The following is a 19,093-nucleotide window of genomic DNA, read 5'->3' as shown; positions in this document are numbered from 1 at the left end:
CAAGAAGAGGCAGTGGCTGATCTACACATGCACATGAATACTTTCCCAACTGGCGAGAGCACCCATAGTACCACTACAGCTCCACAAATGGGAACATACCTTAGCATGTCTGTAAGAAGAGGCAGCGACAGCCCTGAGCCCAAGCGGGAATGCTTTTCCAGCTGGCAGGAGTGCCCACCATACCCCCATAACTTCCAGCAGATGGAGCGGGATCAGAAGCTCAGCTCCTGCTTCCCCCCAGCAGTAGCAGGTGGAATGTACAACCTAATACTGCCACAAATGTGCTGGCAAAGAATAGGTTCCTCAAACACCATGAGAAAATACATCAACAACTCAGAGCAGAAGGAAAATGACAAGTGTCCAGAAACTAATCCTGAAGTCACAGAAATTTACAATCTACATGACAAAGAATTCAAAAAGCTGTCATAAAGAATCCCAATGAGTTACAAGAACACTCAGAAAGACAGTTCAATGAGCTCAGGAATAAAATTAATGAGCAGATGGAATACTTTACTGAAGAGATTGAAACCATAAAAAAACCCAAAAATTCTAGATATGAAGAACATAATTAAGGAGATAAAAAATAATCTAGAATTCTTAAAAGATAAAGTTGATGTTATGGAGGAAAGAATTAGTGATTTACAGGATAGAAATATAGAAATGCTTCAGGTGGAGGAGGAGAGATAACTAAGATTTTTATAAAATGAAGCAATTCTTCAAGAAATATCCAACTCAATTAGGAAAAGCAACATGAGGATTATATGTATTCCAGAGAGAGAAGAGAGGGAGAAATGAGCAGAGAGCTTATTCAAAGAAATAAAGCTGAGAAGTTCCCAAACCTGGGGAAGGAATGGGACTTACAAATACATGAAACCAGTAGAATTCCTATTACATCAATGATAAAAGACCGTCTCCAAGGCATATAAGAGTAAAACTGGCAAAAGTCAATGACAAAGAAAAAATACTAAGGGCAGCAAGGCAGAAGAAAATAACCTACACAGGAACCTCTATCAGGCTTTCAGCAGATTTCTTGGCAGAAACCTTACAGGCTAGGAGAGAATACAATGATGTATTCAAAATACTGAAAGACAAAAACATTCAGCCAGGAATACTCTATCCAGAAAAAGTATCCTTCAGATATGATGGAGAAATAAAAACTTTCGCACATAAACAAAACCTGAGGGAGTTCATCATCATTAGACCTCCCCTACAGGAAATGATCAAGGATATCCTCATACCTGAAACAAAAACACAAGGGTCTACAAAGCTTTGAACAAAGAGATAAATAGACAGACAAAATCAGAAAACTGCAGCTGTCTCTCAGGACAGGGTAGCAAATACTTAATTATAACTTAAAAGATAAATAGAAGGAAAGCATCAGGAGTAACTATAAACACTTCAACTTAATCACAAATGCACAAGACAAAACAGAATAATTTGTGACAACAATAACTCAGAAGAGAAACAGGAAAGGGATGGAACCTGCTGAGGCTAATGGAGATAAAAGCCTATCAGAAGAAGGACTATATCATGTACGAGATCTTTTATACAAACTTCATGGTGACCTCTAAAAACCTCTAAAAAATCAGGGCAGAGCCACAATTCATAAAAAAAGAAAACCACCAAAATGAAATGGCAGTCAGAAATACAAAGGAAGAGAAGTGATGGAAATATAGAACAACCAGAAAACAAGAGATAAAATGGCAATATTAAGTCCTCAGATATCAATAATCACTCTGAATGTAAATGGATTAAATTCTCCAATAAAAAGACTCAGAGTAGCTGGATGGATTAAAAAACAAGACGCTACAATATGCCACCTCCAGGAAACACATCTCAGCTCTAAAGACAAAATAGGCTCCCAGTGAAGGGAAGGAAGATGATGATCCAAGCTAATGACGAACAAAAGAAAGCAGGTATTGCCGTACTTATATCAGACAAAGTGGACTTCAAGATAAAAAAAACAATGAGAGACAAATAGGGGCAGTATATAATGATAAAAGGGAAATTCCACCAAGAGGAAATAACACTTATGAATATATATGCCTCTAACACAGGAGCACCAAAGTATATAGAGCAACATCACCCTGATCCCAAATCCAGACAAGGACAACATAAAGAAGAAAAATCACAGGCCAATATTGCTGATGAACATAGCTGAAAAAATCCTCAACAAAATATTGGCAAAACGAATACAACAAGATGTTAAAAGGATCATACAGCATGATCAAGTGGGATTTACACCAGGGATGCAGGGATGGTTCAACATCCACAAATCAATCAATGTGATACACCACGTTAATAAAATGAGGAGTAAAAACCACATGATCATCTCAACAGATGAAGAGAAAGCATTTCACAAGATCCAACACCTATTTATGATAAAAACTCTCAATAAACTGGGTATAAAAAGAAAGTACCTCAACATAATAAAGGCCATATGTGACAAACACACAGCTAACATCATACTCAATGGTGAAAAACACAAAGATATCCCTCTAAGAACAGGAACAAGACAAGGGTGCCCACTCTCACCACTCTTATTCAACATAGTACTGGAAGTTTTGGCCAGAGCAATTAGGCAAGAAAAAGAAATAAAAGGGATCCAAATTGGCAAGGAAGAAGTGAAACTCTCACTGTTTGCAGACAACCTGGTTTTATATATAGAAAACCCTAAAGAATCCATCTGAAAACTATTAGAAATAATCAACAACCACAGCACTAGTTGCAGGGTACAAAATCAACTTACAAAAATCAACCACGTTTCTATACTCTAACAACAAACTAACAGAAAGAGAACTCAAGAATACAATCCCAGGGCCAGCCCCGTGGCTTAGCGGTTAAGTGCGCGTGCTCCGCTGCTGGCGGCCCGGGTTCGGATCACAGGCGCGTACCGACTCACTGCTTCTCCAGCCATGCTGAGGCCGCGTCCCACATACAGCAACTTGAAGGACGTGCAGCTATGACATACAACTATCTACTGGGGCTTTGGGGGAAAAAATTAAAAATTTTCAAAAAAAAAAAAAGAATACAATCCCATTTACAATCACAAGAAAAAGAATGAAATATTTAGGAATAAATTTAACCAAGGAGGTGAAAGACCTATACAATGAAAACTATAAGACATTATTGAAAGAAATTGATGACAACATAAAGAAATGTAATGATATTTCATGCACTGGGATTGGAAGAATAAACGAAGTTAAAATGTCCATACTACCTAATGCAATCTACAGATTCAATGCAATCCCAATCAGAATCCCAATGACATTCTTCACAGAAATAGAACAAAGAATCCTAAAATTCATATGGGCCAACAAAAGACCCAATAGCTTAAGCAATCCTGAAAAAAAAGAACAAAGCTGGAGGTATCACATTCCCTGACTTCAAAATATACTACAAAGCTATAGTAATCAAAACAGCATGGTACTGGCACAAAAACAGATACACAGATCAATGGAACAGAACTGAAAGCCCAGAAATAAAACCACACATCTATGGACAGCTAATCTTTGACAAAAGAGCCAAGAACATACAACGGAGAAAGGAAAGTCTTCAATAAACAGTGTTGGGAAATCTGGACAGCCATAAGCAAAAGAATGAAAGTAGACCATTATCTTTCACCATACAGAAAAACTAACTCTAAATGGATTAAAGACTTGAAGGTAAGGCACGAAACCATAAAACTCCTAGAAGAAAATATAAGCAGTACACTCTTTTTTGTGTGTGTGTGTGAGGAAGATCAGCCCTGAGCTAACATCCATACCAATCCTCCTCTTTGTGCTGAGGAAGACCGGCCCTAAGCTAACATCTATTGCCAATCCTCCTCCTTTTTTTTCCCTTTTTCTCTCCAAAACCCCAGTAGATAGTTGTATGTCATAGCTGCACATCCTTCTAGTTGCTATATGTGGGACCCCGCCTCAGCATGGCCGGACAAGTGGTGCGTCAGTGCACGCCCAGGATCCAAACCCAGGCCGCCTGTAGTGGAGCGTGCGCACTTAACCGCTAAGCCACGGGGACCGGCCCCCAGCAGTACACTCTTTGACATCAGTCTTAGAAGGATCTTTTCAAATACCACGTCTACTCAGGCAAGGGAAACAAAAGAAAAAATAAACAAATGGAACTACATCAGACTAAAGAGCTTCTGCAAGGCAAAGGAAACCAGGAACAAAATGCAAAGACAACACATCAACTGGGAGAAAATATTTGCAAATCATGTATCCGACAAGGGGTTAATCTCCAAAATATATAAAGAATTCGTACAACTCAAAAACAACAACAAAAAAACCCAATCAAAAAATGAGCAGAGGATATGAACAGACATTTTTCCAAAGAAGATACACAGATGGCCAACAGACACATGAAAAGATGTTCAACATCACTAACAATCAGGGAAATGCAAATCAGAACTACAATGAGATATCACCTTACACCCTGTTAGAATGGCTATAATTATCAAGACAAAAAATAAGAAATGTTGGAGCAGATGTGAGAAAAAGGAACCCTCATACACTGCTGGTGGGAATGCAAACTGGTGCAGCCACTATGGAAAACAGTATGAAGATTTCTCAAAAAATTAAAAACAGAAATACCATACAACCCAGCTATCCCACTGCTGGGTAGTTATCCAAAGAACTTGAAATCAACAATTCGAAGAGAATTATGCACTCCATGTTCATTGCCGCATTATTCACAATAGCCAAGATGTGGAAGCAACATAAGTGCCCAACAACTGACTAATAGATAAAGAAGATGTGGTATATATATATACAATGGAATACTACTCAGCCATAGAAAAAGACAAAATTGTCCCATTTACAACAACATGGATGGACCTTGAGGGTATGATGCGAGCGAAATAAGCCAGACAAGGAAAGACAAACACCATATGACTTCACTCATATGTGGAAGATAAATGAACACACAGACAAAGAAAACAAATTAGTGCTTACCAGAGGGGAAAGGGTTTGGGGGGTGAGCATAAGGGGTAAAGGCCACATATATATGGTGACTGACAAAAAATAATGTACAACTGAAATTTCACAATGTTATAAACTATCATGACCTCAATAAAATAAAATTTAAAAAAAATTAAATGGTAGTGAGCACAATGCAGTCTGTACAGAAATTGATATGTAATACTGTTCACTTGAAATTACACGATGTTATAAGCAATTATGATCTTAATAAAATAACTGAGAAAAAAAATACAAGCTCATTGTCATATCATGGCCTTGACATACATTCTTCCCTTTGCCTGGAACTCTCCCAACCAGTCACCTGGATAACTCGTACTCTGCCTTCAAGTCTGAGCTGCAATCACCCTTCCTCAGGTGTGCCTTTCCCGGCCATCCATCTAAGGCACATCTCACTTGTTTTTCTCTCCTGAAACACCCAGTCGTATGCCTTCCTTGCCCTCATAATGTCTTGTTATTACCTATTTATTCACGCTTGTTTCTCTTCTTGAGTTTGAGTATGACAAAAAGACTAATTTTCCAGCTCAGGTTAGATTTACATAGTAAGGATAAAATCACAAGCAAGTTTTATGTCCCCCCCGACTCTCTCGAGACTCAGTGGGGAGGAAAAGAAGGATACTTAGTGCCACAGGGGAGTTGAAGTTTCCATTCTCACAATGCCTGGCAGGGGCCCGCAAATGGGTGACCCTCACCTGAGAGCTGCAAGGCTCTTTCTGGTCTGGCCAGAGGAGGAATACAATTACAATTTCTACGAGCAGATCCCGGCAACCGGTATGTGCCATGTGTATTCCTTACCTTCACCTATCCAGCTAGCTGGGCCTCTTTGTTACAGGTCGTTGGTGTAGCTAAGACTCTTACCAGGAGTAAGGTGACAACACAAGCAATTCATATGAGGTGACCAGGTGTTTAAGGAGTAGATTGCCAACCGTAGCCATCTTACTACATCAAGGATAGCCAGACTCTCAGAGGAGGGGCACTCTAGTCAAATTAACTCACTAATCCATTTACAACAGACAGTTGAATGGCAGTCATTCAATTGCCTTTCAAAGACATCATTGGCTCCTAAAATCATGCCACTTACTGCAGTCAAGTTGTATCGGCCAGTTTTATCTGGTCAGGGGAATAGTTTAGTGACCAGAGAAAGAAAATGGGATTACAAAATAGTTTTAGCTTGAATGGGCCAAGGGCCAACATGGGGACTGTCCCAAGGCTCTCTTACCAAGATTCCACCAATAGAAGAAGCTCCATGGGGACCGGGGACCATGTCTGTTTCATTCACCACTCACAGGCATCCTCAGTGCCTACTGCAGTGCCCAGCACATAGTAGATGCTCAATAAACCTTTATGGAAAGACTGATTAATTAATTAATTAAAGGTTGTTCACACTGCAACTCATCCTTCAGAAGCTTTATATAACTCCATCAGGAACATCTTCCCTTATCCTTCAGTCTGGTTCAGGATCTATGATAAGCTCTCCTTCAGAACATCAGACACAATAGTACTTAATTATCTGTGCGCTTGGTTAACGTCTGTCTTCCCCATAAGACTGCCCATGTACCTCTGGCATCTAGAGCAGCACTTAGACAATAAACACTCAACAAGAATTGGTTGGATGTTTTAATAACTATGCTTTTTTCTAAAATTAAACTTCATTAGAAGTTTCTGAGCTTCTCAGTCAGAACAAAGTAAACTTTAAATCTCAAAGTTGAAGAAAATAAGAGGTAAGGGACCTTCCTAGGTCCTTATTACTTCTGATGGTAATGAATCTCAGGGGAAGCACAGCTCCACCCAGAAAGAGAAGAGTCAGAATCTTTAGATTGATTCTGTTTAAGCTGTGTACTCTAGTGTATCTCTGAGTTTCCATGGAGACCAAACAGAACCCCAAGCAGTACAAGTCTGATACCAGCTCCACAGGGACAAAGAGTCTACCATGAATAGTTTACCCCAGAGTCCTCTATGGGCACCATGTCCATGGAAGGGCATGTGCCACTAGCCAGAAGCCTCTTAAGCCCAACTGAAGATGAGTCATATGAATCTGCATCAATTGATGTCTGTCTCTCCCTTAGTATAGGAGGGATGGAAGAATAATTAATTAGGTTTCTACATCCATTTCCTCAGGAAGGTAGTCCAGCAGTGACACTGTGGTGGAGCAGGAGAAACAGAGCTTCCTGAGAAACTGGTGAACCCAGGAGTTCCGGGGAACACCCAGAGATAGCTCATTTCTGAGGAGACCTGGGGATGTGTTGGTGACAATGGAGTCGGAGCATTTCTTAAAGGAGACTTCTTGGTGGAAAACATGGAGGTTGGGTGAGCCATGGAGAACAAATTGGACAGAACCTGCCTACATCCATGACCTGCAGACCATGTTATGGCTCTGGAGAGTCTTCACTTTGAATCTCTGGTGAGTACCCCAAGAAGTGTAGTCCTCCAGCAAATTTGCAGAGCTAGGAGCTTCCTGTGAAAACCAGGAGTCTCCATCATCAGAACTGCCTTGAAGATAATCAAGCACCTTGCCTAGTAGCTAGTGAGGTAACTCGCATTGGTGCAATTTTTGGAATGGGGGAAGGAGAATCTGATTCCTCTAGAAACTCTGCCTAGAAGCCTATCATCTGTTTTCACGTGTCCACTGGCAGGCTATGGCACAGCTGACTTCTTTGATTTTATTCATCATTTTCAATATCCTGACTTATGTCCAGCTGATGAGTCACAGAATCTCTAAGGCTTTCTCTCACCATTTTCATGGACAGCCATTTGTTTCCCCTTTGTCTCTCCTGAAATGTGCTACCTAACTCTTAACCCAAATGGGCTCACTGTGCTGGCTTCTTTTATGATTTTGAATTTAATGTATTGTATAAGCAATAATAAAAAGAGGAAAGAAAAATCACCTACAATCCTCCCATCCTTATATGGCAATTATGTTCATTTTTCCATGTTCTCATCTAGTCCTTATCCATATAAATATATATTTTACATAGTTACAATGTAGTGTGTTACTGTCTCTCTGATCCAAACTTATTACATTAGTTCCTGCTGTTGCCTCAGACAGAACTAGCTATTTCCTACAGAAGCTTGCCTTAACCCGTCATTTCTATAAAGAATAGCCAGTGACAAATTGCCTAGTTCTTTATCCAGATCTCTAAGAACAGTATTAAGCAATGTAAACCTATGAATAACAATCATTTAAAACAAAGACATATTCTCTAAAAGTGAAATTGAACCACTGAACAATGCTGAATATCAGCATTTATCATAATTATTCTTTATGATGATGACTGAGACAATTCTCTCAAAGTATTAAGCATGATACCTAATCTACAAATGCACGCTCTCTCCCCCCTCTTTATATCAATTTCATAACACATGCATCCCTCCAAAAATATCAGCCAAATAATACATTAACAAAAAGTTTGAATTAACATGACAAAAATTTGTTATAGTAATACATGGGAAGGAAAGAGATGCAAAATACATAATCTATGAGCATGGCTATATAAACCAATCAACACTAAATAAAAAGAGAAAAATTACAATAGAGATCAATCAAAATCCTAAAAATTGTCTCTGTGGGGCTATGGGTGGTTCTTTTTATTCCATTTCTCTGTATTTCCTAAACTTTTCATAATAAGCTGATAATATTTTTAAAACTTTTTCTTTAAATACATATTGCCAAAAATCCCAGTATCTTTTCTTCAATTTTGCTTACTTATTGTTTTCCTACTAGAGTTTTAGCCACAAAGGGAGAAATTAAAATAGCTAACATTATGTGACTGCTTGCTCTTTGACCAGCCTTGTACTAAGTGTTGGATATGCATTATTCGTTTAAGTTCTAGGAGAACATTCTACATAGTTATTGTTATTATTCCCATTGAGAAAGCAGAATTCTGGCGAGGTTAGATAACCAGCCCCAAATAGGTCAGTAAATGATGGAGCTCAGGTGCAACCACAGTCTCTTTAATTTAAATGCCTTCTGTAAGAAGCTCTAGAATATATATTCCATTAATGCTTTCAATGAAGGTCTGTGTCCATTGGATGCAGCATTTGTGGAGGGAAATATTTTAATGGACTTCAGAGACCACTTACATTTGGATGAATATGGGAAAATACACCATCTGTTCCAAAAGTAAAGAATGAAAAAGGTTTAATACAGTTTCCTAACAGAAACAAGAGATGTGGAAAAAAAATTGGTAAAGGCAAAATTTCCTCCAAAGAATGTCGGAAAATTGACTTAAATTGGGTCAAAGTATGTGACCTGATGCTAACTCAATAAGGGATCTGGACAACCAGCCTGAAGACGGAAAGAAAGGGACTAGCAGGTCAAAGAAAAAAAAGAATTCCTTCAGCTCAAAATGTCACTCTCATCCCTCTTGCCTTTCAGTTCCAAATGTCCTCAGATCCCCAGAACATCACGACTCCTGATGCTGGATACCTCTGATGGGCCATCCCCAGCAGAGGTCAGAAGAGCCATGGGGAACCACACCACCATCACCGAGTTTGTCCTGCTGGGGCTTTCAGATGCCTGTGAGCTGCAGATGCTCATCTTCCTGGGGCTCCTTCTCACCTACCTCCTCACTCTGCTGGGGAATCTCCTCATCGTGGTCATCACCCTCATGGACAGGCGCCTCCACACCCCCATGTACTACTTCCTCCGCAACTTTGCTGTCCTGGAGATCTGGTTAACCTCAGTCATCTTCCCCAAGATGCTGACCAACATCCTAACGGGACACAAAACCATCTCCCTAGCAGGTTGCTTTCTGCAGTTTTTCCTCTATTTCTTGCTGGGCACCACAGAGTTCCTCCTCCTGGCAGTGATGTCCTTTGACAGGTATGTGGCCATATGTAATCCATTGCATTATGCCACCATCATGAGCAAAAGGGTCTGTGTCCAGCTGGTTCTTTCTTCATGGATGGCAGGATTCCTTCTCGTCATTGTTCCAAGTTTCATCATGTTTCAGCAGCCATTCTGTGGCCCCAATATCATTAATCATTTCTTCTGTGACAGCTTTCCACTCCTGGAACTCATATGTGCAGACACAAGTCTGATAGAGCTGCTGGGTTTTATTGTGGCCAATTTCAGCTTACTAGGCACTCTGTTGGTGACAGCCACCTGCTACAGCCACATCCTCCATACCATTCTGTGCATCCCTTCAGCCAAGGAGAGGCAGAAAGCCTTCTCAACCTGTTCGTCTCACATCATCGTTATTTCTATCTTCTATGGCAGCTGCATTTTTATGTATTTCCGGTCAGGCAAGGGTGACCAGGGGGAGGACAGGAACAAACTGGTGGCCTTGCTCAGCACCATGGCAACCCCGATGCTCAACCCTTTCATCTACACCCTAAGGAACAAACAAGTGAAGCTGGTGTTTAGCGAGCAAATGAGCAAGCTCCTCTCATAACGATGAGCTGGACCTGAGAGAGGGAAACAGTTGCCTTCCTGCCTGAACCTCTGCAAATGCAGCTCCTGTCCTAATCTCCATGAAATACCCAGTCCTAGACAGTGTTTTAGCTTGTGCTCTAACCTACAGTGGTTTCTTACATGTATCATTATTGGCTCATGTAGTCTTGTCAGAGAAGCAGAAAACTCAGTAGACCTCTACTATGTCTGCTATGTCTTAATGTTTCTGACCCTAGCCTATATCTGAGTTCCCTAATCTTGACTCATTTTTAAGTTATAATAATAAACTTAGAATTCACTGGAACCTATCAAAATTGATAAAAATGTCCTCAACAAGAACATATTTATGATGGAAATATTATGTGTATGGAAAAATTAATGAGGTGGAATAGCCAAAAAATATTGAACCAAACAAATAGTATAAGTTATTAAAACACTAAGTCAAGAACTAATAAATATAACAATGAAACTGGGTGAATAGTGTGGGAAGATAATGCAGTACACACAAGGATCTAATAGATAATTAAAGTAGACTTTCTAATCAGTAAAGAAAAGAAGGTCAATTCAATAAATGATGCAAATAGTATTGGCTAACCACAGTAGAAGCCTTCCGTCAAAGAGATTGGGACTAGTAATTGGTTGGTTATTTGGCAGAGTGAGAGGGTTTAAGCAGAACATCAATTTAAAAGTGATACATGCCTTAAATATTTATTTGAAATTAAAACCTATAAACAAATACGTATTCACTAATCTATAAATATCCTTTTCTTTTAAAATGAATGTGGTGATTGTTGTAGTCATTCTTGTTTAAGCCACATTCATAACATAGCCTCTATACTTTTCAAGATTTTTTTCAGTAGTACAAAAACTTTAAAGATGCTTGAGAAACTATCTGTCAGCAGAATTCTAGAATTTTCACTTTTTTTTCTTTGCCAGTCTTCACAGTTCTTGCCCACACCTAAATCAACAAAATTTTTCATTAGCTGGCTTTATGGAATCTATTGAAAGAAATCAACTTAGTTTTCACAGAAACAACTTTTTTTCTATATAATATAATATATATTATACATTATATAATAATATAACTAACCAACTCATATTTCATTGGCTTATCTTTATTTAGTTAAAATACGTAATTACAATAACAAGTCCAATTATCAAATTGAGGTTTGGAAACTAACAAGTCATCCTTGATACAAGCTAACTGGTGGGAACAAAAATGTGCAGGGTACTACAGAAGCCTACTAGCTGCAAAGCTAGTAGCTAAAAGGCATGCTGTGGACATCAATCATTTTGAGAGGCAGTATAGCACAGAGATTGAGAACAGCTGCTAGAAGCCTACTACCTCGGTTCAGATCCCAGCTACCTCTTAGCAAGCAATACTTCTTTGTATCTCAGTTATATATATGGAGATAATAATGGTATCTACCTCATAGAATCCTTGTAAACATTAATGCATTAATATATGTTAGAATATATTAATATAGGGCTTGGTACAGAGTAAGTACCATGTTAAGTGTCAGGTATTATGTTCTACTGAAGGAATAAGTTGAATAAATGAAAGTAAATTAAGAGATCATCTACTACATTGGAGAAAAAGTTAAGTTAGGTCCTCACCTCATATCTTAACCTGAAATAAATTCAGAATTTATTAATTAGATAAATATAAACCATGGAAACATAAAAAGGAAAATTTAGGTAAAAATTATCTTATTAAAGATGTATAGGGATTTTTTAATCGAAGAAACATAAAAATAAATCTATAAATTTGGATACGCAAAATTTTTAGACTTCTTTATGTCAGAAAAAAAAAACATAAATGGTGTAATTGCCATATGTACTTTCTGCTTGCCTGGCATCCATTCCCCATTCTTAAAGTAAGAGGACATTGATTTGTCTCAGGAAAGTCCCTTCTCATTCTCAGTCCAAGTAGTTAGGGTGATGCTGACTCCATCCCCAACCAATCAGAGCATGGCCATGGTTATTGGCTCAGGGGTGACCAACATAACTAAAATCGGGGCAGTGAGACCAAATGAGTCTCAATTCAGAGATACTTATGGGATGTGATGGAAGAGAGACTCTCTCTGCTAGACTTGAAGCTGGGAGAATCTAAGACACAAATTACTAATATCAGGAATAAGACAGTGGACAACACTGTGGATTCTATAGGCACTAAAAGGTAATAAGGCAACATTGTGTACAATTCTGTATCAATATATTTGACAATTTAGATGAAATGGATAAATTTCTTGAAAGATACAAAGTGCCAAAGCTCACCCAAAATAAAATAGATAACTTCAATAGCCCTATATCTTTTATAGAAATTGCATTTGCAGTTAAAAACCTTCACAAAAAGAAAAGTGTAGGCCCAGATGGCTTCACTGGTTAATTTTACTAATTATTTAAGGAAGAGAGAAGACCAATGCTACATAAACTCTTTCAGAAAACAAAAGAGGAAGAAACATTTCCCAAATTAACGTATGAGGCCAGCATTACCCTGATATCAAAATCAGAAAAAGATATTACAAAAAAAGAAAATTACAAATACCCCTCAGGAACATAGAAGAAAAAAAATCTTAACAAAATTTAGCAAATTATTTCCAACAATATAGCAAAAAGATCATGACCAAATGGAGGTTATCCCACAAATACAAGATTGGTTCAACATCCAAAATTCAATCACATGTAATTCACCATATTAAGAAAATAAAGGAGAAAAACCATATTATCATCTCAGTATGTGTTGAAAAATCATTTGACAAGATTCAACATCCATTCATGATTTAGAAAAGAAAAACTCTTAGCATGGGCCAGCTCCTAGTGGCCTAGTGGTTAAGTTTGGTGTGCTCTGCTTCGACTGCCCAGGTTCAGTTCACGGGCGCAGACCTACGCCACTCTGTTAGCAGCCATGCCCTGCTGGTGGCCCACAAACTAAAAAATAGAGGGAGACTGGGACAGATGTTGGCTCAGGGCAAATCTTCCTCAGCAGGGAAAAAAAAAGAAAGAAAGAAAAACTCTTAGCAAACTAGGATACAAGAGAATTTCCTCAAGCTGATAAAAAGTACTTTGGAAAACCTGTAGAAAACATCATATTAAATGGTGAAGACTGGGCCAGCCTGGTGGCGCAAGCGGTTAAGTGCCCGCGCTCCACTGCAGCAGCCCGGGGTTCGCCGGTTCGGATCCCGGGCGCACCCTGATGCACCGCTTGTCAAGCCATGCTGTGGCGGCATCCCATATAAAGTGGAGGAAGATGGGCATGGATGTTAGCCCAGGGCCAGTCTTCCTTAGCAAAAAAAAAGAGGAGGATTGGCAGATGTTAGCTCAGGGCCGATCTTCCTCAAAAAAAAATGGTAAAGACAATACTTTCTCCATAAGATTAGGAACAAGGCTCTTACAACTTCTATTCAACGCTGTACTGAAGGATCCTAGCCAATGCAATAGGTAAGAAGAAGAAATAAAAAGCACACAGTTTTTATCATGAAAAGAGGTTGGATTTGATGTATTACATTTATTGATTTGTGGATGAACCATCCTAGCATCCCTGGAATAAATCCCACTTGATTCTAGTGTATGATCCTTTTAATGTGATGTTGAATTCAGTTAGCTAATATTTTATTCAGGATTTTAGAATCTATGTTTATCAGGGATATTGGTCTGTAATTTTCTTGTCTTTTGGTGTCCTTTTCTCGCTTTGGTATCAGGGTCCTGCTGGCCTTTGAGAAAGATTGGTATTAATTCTTCTTTAGCAGTTTGGTAGAATTCACCAGTGAAGCCAACAGGTCCTGGACTTTTCTTTGTTGGGAGGTTTTTGATTACTGATTCAATGACCTTACTAGTAATTGGTCTGTTCAGCTAGGTATAGAAGGAATGTATCTAAACATAATGAAGGCCATATATGACAAACTCCAAGGTAACATTATATTCAACAGTGAGAATCTGAAATATTTCCCTCTAAGATCAGGAACAAGACAAGGATGCCCACTCTTACCATTTTTATTCAACATAGTATTGGAAGCCTAGTCAGAGAAATTAGGCAAGAAAAAGATTAAAAGGCATCCAAATCAGAAAGAAAGAAGTAAAATTGTCTCTATTTACAGATGACATATTAAATATAGTAAACAATAAAGACTTTACCCAAAAAAACCGTTAGAACTAATAAATGAATTCAGCAAATTCCCAAGATGCAAAATCAACATACAGAAATCAGTTGCATTTCTATACACTGACAATGAACTATCAGAAAGAGAAATTAAGAAAACAATCCCAGGGCCCGTCCCGTGGCTTAGTGGTTGGGTGCGCGCACTCTGCTGCTGGCGGCCCTGCAACTATGACGTACAACTATCTACTTTGGGGGGAAAAAAAAGAGTAGAACAAAATTATCCTTAAAAAAAAAAAAAAGAAAAGAAAACAATCCCATTTACAATAGCATCAAAAACAATGAAATATTAGGAATAAATTTAACCAAAGAGGTAAAGGCTTGTACACTAAAAACTATAAGACACTGATGAAAGAAATGGAAGACACAGATAAATGGAAAGATATTCTGTGTTCATGGATTGAAAGAATCAATATTGTTAAAACGTCCATACTACCCAAAGCAATATACAGATTCAATGCAGTCTCTATCAAAATTCCAAGGGCATTTTTCACAGAAATAGAAAAAACAATCCCACAATTTGTATGGAACCACAAAAGACCACAAATAGCCAAAGCAATCTTGAAAAAGAAGAACAAAGCTGAAGGCATCACATTTCCTGATTTCAAATTATATTAAAAAGGTATTGTAATCAAAACAGCATTATATTGGCATAAAAACAGATCAACATAACAGAATAGAGAGCCCAGAAATAAACTCACGTGTATATGGTCAATTAATTTTCAACAAAAGAACCAAGAATGTACAATGGAGGAAAGGATAGTCTCTTCAGTAAATGGTTTTGGGAAAACTGGACAGTCACATGCAAAAGAATGAAACTGGATCCCTATCTAACACCAATCACAAAAATCAGCTCAAAATGGATTAAGGACTTCAGCATAAGACCTAAAATCATAAAGCTCCTAGAACAAAAAAATAGGGAGTAAGTTCCTTGACACTGGTCTTGGCAATGATTTTTGGATATGACACCAAAAGCAAAGGCAACAAAAGCAAAAATAAATAAGTGGGACTACCTCAAACTAATAAGGTTCTGCACATCAAAGGAAACAATTGACAAAATGAAAAGGCAACCTATGGAATGGGAGAAAATGTTTGCAAACCACATATTTGATAAGGGGTTAATATTCAATATATACAAAGAACACATACAACTCAATAGTCAAAAAACAAACAACCCAATTAAAAATAGGTAAAGGACCTGAATAGACATTTTTTCAAAGAAGACATAAAAATGACAAATGAGTGTATGAAAAGATGTTCAACATCACTATCAGAGATATGCAAATCAAAATCAGAATGAGATATCACCTCACATCTGTTAGGATGTCTATTATCAAAAAGACAAGAGATAACAAATGCTGGCGAGGATGTGGAGAAAAGAGAACCCTGTACACTATTGGCTGGAATGTAAACTGGTAGTCACTATGGAATACAGCATGGAGTTTCCTCAAGAAATTAGAAGTAGAACTACCACAAGATCCAGCAATCCCACTTCTGGGTATATATCTGAAGGAAACAAAATGATTATCTTGAAGAGCTATCTGCACTCTCATGTTTATTGCAGCATTATTCTAAATAGCAAAGATATGGAAACAACCTATGTGTCCATTGACAGATGAGTGGATAAAGAACATGTGTTATATAAATAATGGAATGTTACTTGGCCTTAAGAAAGAAGGAATTCCTTATAAACCAACACACGGACACAGAGAACAGTTTGGTGGTTGCCGGGGGAAGGGAGTTGGGGGGTGGGCACAAAGGGTGAAGGGGTGCATTTATATGGTGACTGACAAATAATAAGTACAACCGGAATCTCACAATGTTATAAACTCTTATGACATCAATAAAAGGAAGAAATTCCTCCCATTTGTAACAACATGGATGAACCTGGAAGGCATGTTAAATGAAATAAGCTAGAAAGAGAAAGACAAATACTGTATGGTATCACTTATATGTGGAATCTTTTTTAAAAAATTGAACTAATAGAAACAGAGAGTAGAAAAGTGGTTGCCAGGGGTTAGGGGGTGGAGGAAATAGAAAGAGCTTGGTAAAGGGTACAAACGTTCAACTATAAGATGAATAAAGTCTGAGGGTCTGATGTATAACATGGTGACTACAGTTTATAACTCTGTATTGTATAATTGAAATTTGCTAAGAGCGTAGAACTTAAATGTTCTCACCAAAAAAAAAGGTAAATATGTGAGATGATGGATGTCTTAATGAACTCAATGAGAGGAATCTTTTCACAACATACACATGTATCAAATCATCATGTTGACAGAGGAGAAGTCAAGATGGCGGGGTAAGCAGACTCTGAACTCACCTCCTCCCGCAGACACAGCCAATTTACAACTACTTGTGGAAAAATTACCCCTGAGACAGAACTGAAAACTGGATAAGAGGAACTCCTGCAACAAAGGACAATCCTAATTGAGGAGAAAGAGGCAGAAACTCCCTTCTGGAGAGAAAAAATGTCGCCTTCACAAGCCGCCAGCTTCACGGCCGCCGGGAGCAGCCCAAAGATATGCAGCCCGCCCTGGAGGAGCGGGACACTGAGCCGGGGAGCGCCCCTACTGTAGGCATTTTGTAGAGCAAATTGCAGCACAATCGAGACCAGTGGCATAATATCTGACTTTGCCTGCTACTAAAACATTGGGGAGTACCCCCAGAAAACCTGGTTCACTAAGAAATTAAAACCGGCTCTTAAACGGCGCACACACAAACTCACCCATTTCAGAAAGCATCCTAAAATCACCAGAAAGAAAGGTGCATAGTGCTTTGGTGTAAAGAGACTCGCCTGATAGGCCCTGAGTGCATCTCAGTGAGAGGTGAGACCTCTCCAGGGACTGAGACATTGGTGGTGGCCATTGTTGTGGCCTGGTGTGGGCGTGCTGACACAGACGCCATTGGAGTTCTCCCTGGGGCCTGCTAGACCAGGTCTGCCCCACCCACTAGAGCACCAATTTAATCCAGCTCAGCCAGGGCAGGCAGCCCACCCTAGAGACTGGCCCCACCCAACAACAAGCCCTCAGGCAACTTGTGGGCCTGCATAGATTGGTGACTGGATTCTCTGCAGCCTGGCAACTGAGCCGATTTCAGTGGGGCAGGGCGTGCACAAGGAGCAGGTGGAGAGTGTGGGGCAGTGGTGGAGTGTGTGGGGCTCCCACCATGGAGAGGCTGGGTCCACTTCAGGAGGTCGGGGCGCACACACAGGGCAGGACTGTGTTGACTGTGTGTGTGGACCTGTGGGCGGCAGGGCTTGTCAGCTGCAGACTTGTGCTTCTCAAAGACCCACATAGGGGGTTTGCCCCACCTTCCAAAGTCTGAAAACAATTGGATGCTCCCATGCCTGAGGCCAGCCCCACCCAGCTGCAATCCTCAGAGAGCTAACAAGAGACCTAAAGGCTGGAGGATTATAGAAATTGTAAGCCCCTGAGCCTAACAACCTGCCATGCTGGGGCCCTACTCACTTAAAAGAAATACTGCAACACAAGTGTGGTATTAGAACTTGCAGCCAACTGTGCTGGGGCTCCCCACACCTGATAAAGAGACGAAGGGCCCACAACAACTACAAAGAGCTGAGTATTACAACAGCTGACCAGGAGCATAACTCGGCCTACCTGGGTGCATACAGAGAGAGCAAACAGGCCACAACAGAAGGACACACGTAGCCAACATAGGGGTCACCCCTGGAACATTGAGAACTGAGGGAAGCACACTGCAGGCCTCCTAAGGCACCACTTGTATAAGGTCACCTATCCAAGAGCCGAAGATGTAGCTGACCTACCTAATACGTAGTCACAAGCAGAGGGAAAGAGGCAAAATGAGGACGCAAAGGAATACATTCCAAGTAAGGGAACAGGACAAAACCCCAGAAAAGGAACTAAGTGAAACAGAAATGAGCAACCTACCTGACAGAGAGTTCAAACTAAGAGTGTTAAGGATGCTCACTGATGTGGGGAGAAGAATAGATGAACTCAGTGAGAATGTCAACAAAGAAATGGAAGATATAAAAAAGAACCAATCAGAAATGAAGAATACGATACTGGAAATGAAAAATTCGCTAGAGGGACTCAAAAGCAGAGTAGAGGATACAGAAGAACGGATCTGTGAGCTGGACGAAAGACTAGAAGAAATTACCCAAGCTGAACAGGGAAAAGAGAAAAGAATTAAAAAGAATGAGGACAGTCTAAGGGACCTCTGGGACAACATCAAGTGCACTAACATCCATGTTATAGGTGTCCTGGAAGAAGAAGAGCGACACAAAAGGGCAGAGAATCTATTTCAATAAATAATAGATGAAAACTTCCCTAACCTAAGGAAGGAAACAGACATCCAGGTACAGGAAGCACAGAGAGCCCCAAACAAGATAAACTCAAAGAGGCCCACACCAAGACACATCATAATCAAAATGTCTAAAATTAAAGATAAAGAGAGAATCCTAAAAGCCGCCAGAGAACGACAAGTTACATACAAAGGAAACCCATAAGGCTATCAGCTGACTTCTCAGCAGAAACTTTACAGGCTAGAAGACAGTGGTACCATACATTTAAAGTGCTAAAAGGAAAA

General features: G+C 39.5%; 1 protein-coding gene across 1 annotated transcript; it reads left to right on the top strand.

Annotated features, from left to right (window-relative positions):
- Positions 1 to 9,391: 9,391 nt before the first annotated feature.
- Positions 9,392 to 10,369, top strand: LOC131405309 (olfactory receptor 6E1-like). Its single transcript, XM_058540376.1, has one exon. The coding sequence runs from the start codon at positions 9,392 to 9,394 to the stop codon at positions 10,367 to 10,369; it is 978 nt and encodes a 325-aa protein (XP_058396359.1).
- The last annotated feature ends 8,724 nt before the right edge of the window (positions 10,370 to 19,093 follow it).

This window comes from Diceros bicornis, chromosome 5 (assembly GCF_020826845.1).
Source record: "Diceros bicornis minor isolate mBicDic1 chromosome 5, mDicBic1.mat.cur, whole genome shotgun sequence".
In the NCBI taxonomy this organism is placed as follows: domain Eukaryota; kingdom Metazoa; phylum Chordata; class Mammalia; order Perissodactyla; family Rhinocerotidae; genus Diceros; species Diceros bicornis.
Note: the sequence above shows the minus strand (reverse complement) of the source record. Positions and strands in the feature narration are given on the sequence as shown.

What these genes read in the sequence shown, in the direction of transcription:
- LOC131405309 (XM_058540376.1), top strand. Translation starts at nt 9,392, where the DNA reads ATGCTGGATACCTCTGATGGGCCATCCCCAGCAGAGGTCAGAAGAGCC.